Source organism: Hakea prostrata, chromosome 9 (assembly GCF_041222555.1).
Source record: "Hakea prostrata isolate BN-2017 chromosome 9, UWA_Hpros_2, whole genome shotgun sequence".
NCBI classification, from domain to species: domain Eukaryota; kingdom Viridiplantae; phylum Streptophyta; class Magnoliopsida; order Proteales; family Proteaceae; genus Hakea; species Hakea prostrata.
In genome coordinates this window covers 4,478,180-4,487,295 of record NC_142608.1, presented here as the reverse complement: position 1 = coordinate 4,487,295, position 9,116 = coordinate 4,478,180, and the positions used below count along the sequence as shown (strand labels likewise).

Below are 9,116 nucleotides of genomic sequence, written 5' to 3'. Positions count from 1 at the left end.
TATATATCTTTGGAGTTAAGGATTGCATTCATGTATTACGGTGTGAACCCTGTGGGATGCGAACCTAGCTCGAGCCCCAATTTGACCTAACCATGATTATATGGTTAAATATTAATTAATAATTAATAATTAATATTTCTATATAACTCGATCTAGAAATCCCATTTTGTCATGAGCCTTAATCCAGAAAGCTCAGTACTGGGTGAAAATGTGAAAATGCCATTAGAGATACTTTCCATTAAGGAGGTGAGCTGAACAAGTACCCTCACAAAGGGAGGTGGTCTAACCCTTTCACCTATAGCTTTTGGGGCTCTACATTGACCTATTTTCAAGCTCTTTTTTTTTGACGAATTTTTCCTCCCCTCTTTCTATTGTCATTCTATTGAAAAGTGAATACAGCATGATTAGACCTAAAGTGACATTTCTAGGGTGCAACCTCAAAAGTTTGAGTTGACTGATCTTGTGGGTGAGACACACTAGGAGCCAATGTCGCACAAATCAGGGTGTATGAATACCTTAAAAAAAAGGTACTTTTTGAAAGTTTCAGCTCGATTAAAGTTCATAATTACAGTAGCCTTACAAGTGTAAGTGTTCGTGCAGATTCTTCAACCCCGACTAGAGACTCATTTGGGAATCCCAACCTAATGCCAAGTTTCTACATCCTTGTCAAGGAGAATATGTGGAGTCGCAGCTTGGATGCTACGACAAGTGGATTCAACACTGCTTAGATTGTTCATCACGTAATACAAATTTATTTGAAAGCATCAACCCAATAAACACAATGACATTCTAACCGTGAGACAAGGAACAATGCGTACTGGCAATTATTAGCATTAGTTTTTGGTAACTCAGATGGAAAACCATGTAATGCACATTTTCCGTTGCTATCAGCAAGATCTTTGCTTATACGACTTGATCAGTTTCTTGAGTGTGGGTTAATTGGTCTCTGGTGTCTCTTTGTCTTTTGGTTTCACCCACCCCTTTGAAATATGAAACCACTAGCTGCTGAAAAAAATGAGAATTGTCATTAGATTAACTTCCATCTGCTCCTTCAACACAACTGTTTGTGTTGACCGATTCAAGTTTCGTTTGCCAGACCTTGATATCAATGGCAAAGTCCTGGGATTGTGTAAGTCCCCACTTTGCTTGTGTTAATCAGACAAGCCATAGCCTAAAACAAGCCTATTCTATATGGTTTATTTCTTTTAGTTTACTAGCTGATTCTACCACAAAAATAGTCTCCCATTTTCCTGTTTGATCAGAAAATTTTCAGCTAATACTCTGGTGAAAATGTCTCCATATGAAAATATCAACATAACAATGGAGCAAAACTGAATAATATAGAGCTCGACCGTATTCAGAGAAATAAAAAAGACTTACAAGAATGACTAGACTGCTGATCACATAGTAGCCAGCAACATTGCACGAACTTTTGCTCTCAGATCATCAGATACTTCAGTAGTGTCAGAAGGTAAACTGCCCGTAGCTAATGGGTTCGATACCTCTTGAGAACCGTTTGCCGCCTGAGTTACATTATCACTAACCCTTGGTGTGTTTGTTTGAGCCGAGATTTCTGTATCAATGTCATTATCAGGTTCCACTCTCTTTTTTGAGCGACTTCTGTGCTTCTCAGATCTGCGTCGATGCTTATGCTCATCATCAGATGAGCCATGATGCTTATGCCGACGCCTAGATTCCTTGTGATCTGGAGAAGAATGTCTTTTTCTGTGCTTGGAATCATCTTTGTGATGGGAAGAACGATGGGAACGGTGCTTCTTATGGTGGTGCTTATGATCCTTCACATCACTGTCATTATCACTTTCTTCAACCATTCTGGACCTCGAACGGTACTTCCTTCTTGATTTTCTTTCCTTATAGTCATCATCAGAATCATGCCTATCTGATTTTCTTTCCTTATAGTCATCATCAGAATCATGCCTATCGGACTTTGATCTATCAGAGGTATTAGCATCCACTGGTACTGAGCTACCTTCCCGTTCTCTGCCCAGAAGATCAACTTCCCCACCTGAAAGTTTTGAGGTCTCAGGTGCCAGTGTTTCATTGTTCAGTTGTAAGGCCTTGCAACCAGGATCAGGGGGTTCAGCAGCACAAGGCAGCACATCATTCCCAAGAGGTGCTGTGCCACTCTTTATCATGGCTGCGAACATCTTTGCCCTTTTCAATCTCTCCGCCTTCATCTTCTGCTCCTTTGTCAAACTTGCTTCAGCAGAGTCAGCTTCACCGGCAGCTGCAAGGGCGGCCGTCTTTGCAATCACCTTGCCCACTGATACACCACTGCTTCTGAAGATCTCCTTTTCTGACAGGTCAGCAGATCTAGACAACTCGATTGGCACAGCATAACTGGGCTCCCCATTAGGAATAGGTTTCTGGGTAGAGCTCCTACCTAGAGATGAGGAGAGACTGCCATAGCTTGAGGCTGGCCCAGCCTCACCACTGATGCCAAGACTTGAGTCATCCACTACTGTCTTGGGGAGAATATTCCTCCGGCCTCTTGTTGCTGCCTGAAGAATAGCTGCAGCAGCATCCACGCTCATTCCACACTGCTGCTTAGATTTAGGAAGCGGATCCTGTGCTTCCTTTTTTGACCCACCAATTACCATTTTGAACTTTTCTTTTCTCTCAGACTCAAAAGGTATGTCAGAAACTGAAGATCCTCTGGATAATGCATCATTTTCGTCTTTAGACAGGCTGCCTTTCTTAACCCCCACATTTCCCATTTTATCATTGTTTGGAACAGAAGAACTCTTCCCAGGCAATTTAGACTGTCAGTAAGGAATGAAAATCCATCAGAAACACATCCAACAAAAAGTTCCGGATTGGCATCCAATTCTTATTAATAAGAAAGATAATCTAGATCATCAACCATAGTTGAACAAGACTCCCCACACAAAGGGGCATCCAGAAAAGGAACCACCATTAGAAAAACCTTACTGAAGTATCACCAAGGATCACAAAAAGATTTAAGATTTGCCACTTGGAAAAGTCAGCTTGGCCTGAAATTTGCAATGCAAGTAGGTAAACCCAGACAGTTGGCTCCAGTGCACAACTATTCTGTCCCATCCGAAATACCATGTGGCAATTATAAAAGGAATTCTAATTGAAAATCAGAACTAGGATGCTTCCCAGCACCCCATAAGATAACCATAACTAATAACTAAATTTCCATGTTCACCACCTCAAGGTGTAAAGTGAGTTTTTAACTCAGCTAATATGAAGTCTACACTTCACAACCACACGATTTTTCAACAAACAACCCTAACTTGTGTATGTGTATGTCTGCATGTGCATGTAAAGACATTAGAATCTAGAGAAAACCTACAGCATCAAAATCAAATTAAGTTCTACTAAATTCTTTTAATCCAGAAAAATAAGATAATAGAATTTGTATCTCAAGGCAATCATATATTAGTCACAAAAGCTCATCAACAACACAAATACTCACTCCCTTGCACCAGCAAAGGACAAATATGACTAAATAATCATACCGTAAAAAAAGAATCATGCAGAACAAAATGAGACCCTAACGTCAGTATGGTAGTCCACAAAGCCCAGACTTATCATACAATTACTCATTCATCAGAAAAACATAGAACTTAAACACTGATTGAAGAGGAATATCGAGCTAGCCCAGTAACTATCCTAAGAATTTCTTAACTTTAAGAAAGAGAGAGAAGGGGGGAGGCTAAAATCTGAAGCTTACATCTCAAAAGCACAAGATTTTTTAACCGAACATGATAGGTACAAAGGAGAATGGAATTGTAAAATTCCTTTTAACCCCAGAATATTAGTTAAAATTTATATTTTAAATAATTAAAACAATAATATATGATTCCATAATAAATTCAATTAAAACCAGTAAAGTTATACTAAGAAAACCATTTTCATGAAAAATATTATCTCGCTTGAAAAATTAAGCAACCAGAATTTGAGTTCTAACAATCAACCTAATGAATCAAATCATTTATGCTTTAACATATATATATATATATATATTTGGATGAATAATTATATTATTAAATATTATAATTACTCATCCAAAAAAAATATACATTAAAGCATAAATGATTTGATTCATTAGGTTGATTGTTTAACATATTTGAATACACAGAACTGTTAATATTGATCAACTACAAAGACAATGATATTCGTGATGAAGGTTATTGAGAAGCACACCTCCTGAGCCTTTTGAAGAGCTTTCAGATAATAAGGATGATATTGATCTGATGGTAGAAGGAACGGAAATCTCCCATTTTTACTATCTTGCTCTATGAGTACTGCTTCAAATTCTTTCCCATTTTTCAAAATGAACTCCACTATTTTATCAACCATCCTCTTTAAATGCGATGGAGGCTCAATAATTAAATGTTCAACATTAGATGCAGTTGGCAAGGAAGACACCTGAAGCTTCTCCATGGAAACACCAGACGAAACCCGCCCATCACCTTCTCTTTTCTTACATGTAACATCAGCATTATCAGCAGCCACAGATCGACTTCTTTTTGACAAGACAGACTTCTCTTTAGCAGCATGAAGTGGGGGTTTGAGAGCCCCCCCAATTTTTCCAGGTAAACCAACAGAAGATTCTGCACATTCTGATCCACGAGAAACTGTTGCATTATCAGTATCTAAGATTTCACCAGGTTCCTTCTCTTTAGAATCTGAAAGACCCTGGAGTGCACTCTCTTCATCTTCTCCTGACCCATATACAGAACCAAGCAAGGATAATGCCCCACCATCAACATCACTTGTGGGATTCTTTGTACTACCTTCTTTCTTCTCATCTGCAGGATTAGCAACTGCACTGGAGTTCAAAAGTTCCACATTATCAACAAGGAACCTGTAGTACGCGTGCAGATGATGATCGGGCATTAGAAACCCAAATGTTGGATTGTCCCCCTGCTTAACCCTCAACACAATTTCTGATTGACCCCCATGTTTGCTAACAAACATTGCAGTTCTTGCAATGATCTGATGAACTTTCTCTGAAGGGGGCTGCAGCAAAAGGGGGAAAAAGGAAAAAGGAAATTATCTCAATGAAGTAACTATTTTGAGGAAAAATAGAGCTGATATTACTAGATAATTCAAGCTATACTCAGACCAATGGAATCTCACACATATTCTGATAACCATTAAGAGCAAACAGAACTTTAAAATGAATTTCATCCCACGGCTCAATGAGGTGATGATGATATTTCCCTCAGAAAATAACAGAATCTATCTTCCTAATCCCACCTGCACGATCCCTTGGTCATGACACATCAAAAGGAAACAAGGTGCCTATGAGTGGCAACTTAGATCAGAAGAACTCCGGCTCTGCTCCGAATATCTGAAACTTAGACATGGTAAGCCTTAGAATGATGTTTGCACTTCATACAATTATCACTGGCCAGTTTGGATAAGAATCAATTATACACAAACAACACCCAGATTTCTATGGAAGGGGAAAGGAAGAAGTTCAGAAAAGAGAAAATATGTACACAAGTACTTACTAGGCTTTGAAGTAGGCTTTCAGGCACTGGAAAAGGTGGAAGAAAACCAGAATCTCCCAACCCAGCAGCAGTGTTTTTTTGATCAGCAGAAATGTCTGGGTATCCATATGAAAAGGCAACTGAATGGAAACCACCATCAACAGCACGTTCTGCTCCATTATCTGATTCTGGATATTGAAAAATAAAATTTTCAATCAAATTTACAAGCACAAGATAGGATACTAGACATATGTTAACACAATAACTAGAAGTCCACCGCACACGAGTGAAAAGAAAGAGTGGAGCCAGGTGAACAGATTCTTACTTGTCCTTCATCACATGCAAATGTTGGAAACCAGACATCCGTCCTGCAAACTTGGAAATATATTGCAGATAATGTAATACACATTAAATTATATGGATAACAATTGATGAAGCAGTGTTAGAATTGTCAGCATTTGAGCTTTTCTCCTCACACTCTCTCATAAATCTCCCCATTCTGTCTCAAATCTGCGTTATCATTTAATTATTCTTTAATGAAGCATGGGTTCTTTTTATTCTTGGATGAATCACAGGTTCTGTTATAAAACCAGTATGCCTGATCTGTCTTCTCTGTTAGTAATCTTTGTGGCCACTGTTGTGGTTGCTAGGTTTTTGTTCAATTTGTCACATTCTGTCAGAACTTTTGCATAGCTATCATATGGGTCCAATCTGTACGATAGCTATGCAGAAGTCCTAACAGATATAAATCCCTAGGACCTGCAGTGCAGTAATAGAATTCATACATGCTCCTCCTGAGAACTGTAGTCACCAGACTGCACTACCCATCTTCTTTATAGAACCCCAAGTTGAACTGAGATAGCATGCAAATTGTTTCCACATGTTAAAACATCCAATGGTAGTCTCAAAAAGAATTTCCTAATGTACCCACATGGCCACATGACATCTAAGATCGAATTTAAGCTTCTAAACTTTGTTCTATAGTTACCAAATCAAAAATACAAGGTCAATCGCAGTACCATCTCCTTTTTTTTTAATGGGTACTTTTGCAAAAAAGACTCTCAATATGGGTTTCCATCTTCAAATTATGCAACTGTTATTGGAAGGCAAAGTGCCACAGTTGACCTGGTGGTAAAGCTCAACGAATGATACCAAACACCCAGGAATGAATCACACAAGTGTGGGTATGGGGTAGGGGAATGGTTATTGTACCAAAAAAATATATATGCATATTCTGAGGCAATGAACTTAAGGACGTTGAATGCCAAATTACAACAGCAACAACAACCTTATCCCAACTAAATGGGGTTGGGCACATGGATCCTCGCTCACCAGTAAGTTCTAATTGATTTCATACCTGGTAAGAAACCTACTTTTGATATCAAATTAAAAATATGATTCTATTCTTCCTTCCTTTTATTTTCCGTGATGAAAGATCTCTTTGGATTAAATAAATCAAACAAAAAGGACAAACTCTGATGGATAGAAAATTAATAGAAGAAAAAAATGCCCCCGACTTTTGTTTCTCTAATGAAGGATAAGGTCACAAAGAAGCGTGAATTTAGAAATTTGACTCATGGCCTATGGGATCACCTCGGCTACGATAAGGTAAATAAATGAAGCATATTAAAGTTGATATTTCAGCTTCTGTTCATGGTTGATAATTAGCCATGATAAGGTTGAAAAAGAAGAAGAAAGAATTCATGTAGCCGATTTATTTAGTTGGGGAGAAAGACTTAGTCGAGCTAGAAGTATTCATCGTAATTAAATAAAAATAGCGGAGAGATGATAAATTTTAAACCAAGTGGCGGATATGAATGTCAAAAAACAGTCAAAATAAGCTCTCCAGATCCCAGATTCCTGCTATGGATCGAGTTCGCTGGTACTTCATTAAATTCCACCTATGAATGTGTTAAGCCGTTTAAAATTAGAATCCCCCACAAGCGAATAAACTCTCCGACCCCAAATCCCCATATCAACCATCTTCAGAACACCCAACCACCAAAGCAAGTTCGATTTCAGTACTGACAATACATAGATTGGAAAACGGCTATTCAAACTACTTACGAATGCCCAAAAAGAAATGAGAAGAGAGAAAAGAGTTAGGAATAAGCTATAAGAGCATTAACAAGTAACGAACCTAAAAGGGATGACGAATCGTGGTCATCAGAAGATGGAGGTAGATCGAGGTATCTCTCCTGATCAAGCTCGGTTTGCGAAGAATTAGGAGAAGAAGGATGGTGGCGACGCCTCTTTAGGGGAGGAGGAGGATGTTGAAGAAGATGGCGAACGTCATATCGATCGATTAGAAGCGAGTTCCATTCAACCAGGGCATCACTTGAATTCACGAAAGCAGCCGTTGCGTCATCATCGAACAGCAGAGCGTGGCGTCCCAAGACCTCCAGATCCATCTTCCGTTCTCTCTCTCTTGTCTCAAAACCCTAGAAATTTTTTTCTGGAACAGGAATAGGGATTAGAGAATAAAAGATTCTTGACAAGAGCAGCGAAGTTCAGCAAGTGCGTGAAAGAGAAGCCAACGAAAGTAGGAATGGAGTGAATTTCCGTTTTTATGCTCTCGGGGATGTCCTTTCCACCGAAGTCCTGCTTTTGCTATTGAATACAAAAATTCGAATATCCAGAGTTAAGAATCTTGAGAAGAACTTTAGGGCTGATCTTCTTATCAACAGACAGAATGGGTATTTTTGCCCTAATAAACCAAATGTTAAAATACCAACAAAAAAAAAAAAAGTCGTACTCGTACATGTCCGTTACGTATATAGTTGTATTTTGAGAAATTTCCACTAATCACCTATTCACCCATAGTTTTTTTTTTTTTTTTTTTTTTTTTTTTTTTTTTTAAATCAACTTTCATTCAACACAGGACAAACACCTAGTCTCGTACAAGCAAAGATCCCAAAGCTAGGAGTGGAAAGCGGCCAAGACGTCCTACCTATAATGGATGTGGCCTTCCGAGCCAGTTGGTCAACTACACTGTTACCACTTCTGGCAATAAAAGAAACACTACAACTATGGAAACAGAAATGTAAGGAAAGAATGTCTCCCACCATGTCATCTACTTGCACAGGAGCTTTGGACTTCAGATTTAATATGTTTGAGAGTTCTAGGTTTTCTATTTCCACCAAAATGAATTTGAGGTCATCGGAGATTGCTTGAAGAAGCGCTTTCCTAATCGCCACTGCTTCGCCCAATAGGACTTACTCAAAATGAATGGGATCAAAGACTTCAAATGGAGGGAGTCCATTATGGGTCCTAAACACAAAGCCCACCCTTGAAGAAGCCCCTTTTAGGTTGACATCTGTATTAATTTTGATGAATTGGCCTTCTGGGAGGCTCCACCGAGTAGGGAAATCAGACATAGGTTGTAAAACAAGAACCTCTGAAACTTTGCTCTTCGTCCTTGCTAGCAAATGCATTCCCTAGTTTCTTCCCGCTTAATAAACCACCTCTAAAGGTGAGCTTACACGATTCTCACTACCCAAAGTTCCCAACATGTGTATGCAGCAAGACCTTCCAACCTTTTTCCTTCCTCACCTTCTAGACTTGTCTTCTTCCAATGTTCAATAAATCTATATACTTTCAGGTCTTGGGGAGGATGGTATCCAAGAG

General features: G+C 38.9%; 1 protein-coding gene across 6 annotated transcripts; it reads right to left on the bottom strand.

The window, feature by feature from the left end:
- Positions 1 to 588: 588 nt before the first annotated feature.
- LOC149004160 (SWAP (Suppressor-of-White-APricot)/surp domain-containing protein) lies at positions 589 to 8,154 on the bottom strand. 6 transcript variants are annotated; one of them, XM_089167657.1, is made up of 5 exons: positions 7,630 to 8,154; positions 5,511 to 5,677; positions 4,195 to 5,013; positions 1,381 to 2,783; positions 589 to 1,005 (listed from the first exon to the last, which is right to left on the bottom strand). In XM_089167657.1, exons 1-4 carry the CDS (start codon positions 7,898 to 7,900, stop codon positions 1,401 to 1,403), a joined length of 2,640 nt encoding a protein of 879 aa, XP_089023783.1. In that variant the 5' UTR covers positions 7,901 to 8,154; the 3' UTR covers positions 589 to 1,005; positions 1,381 to 1,400. The 6 variants fall into 6 exon arrangements, with proteins under 6 accessions (XP_089023783.1, XP_089023784.1, XP_089023782.1 ...); XM_089167658.1 differs by lacking the exon at positions 589 to 1,005 and having other exon boundaries at positions 1,030 to 1,896; positions 1,939 to 2,783; XM_089167656.1 differs by lacking the exon at positions 589 to 1,005 and having other exon boundaries at positions 1,031 to 2,783.
- Positions 8,155 to 9,116: the final 962 nt, after the last annotated feature.

Bases quoted from the DNA above. Each gene is read 5' to 3' on its own strand.
- LOC149004160 (XM_089167657.1), bottom strand. From the start codon at position 7,900: ATGGATCTGGAGGTCTTGGGACGCCACGCTCTGCTGTTCGATGATGAC. The intron at 5,678-7,629 runs GTTCGTTACTTG...TTCAATATCCAG, and splicing joins CGATTCGTCATCCCTTTTAG to AATCAGATAATGGAGCAGAA. The intron at 5,014-5,510 runs GTAAGTACTTGT...CTTTTGCTGCAG, and splicing joins AAAGCCTACTTCAAAGCCTA to CCCCCTTCAGAGAAAGTTCA.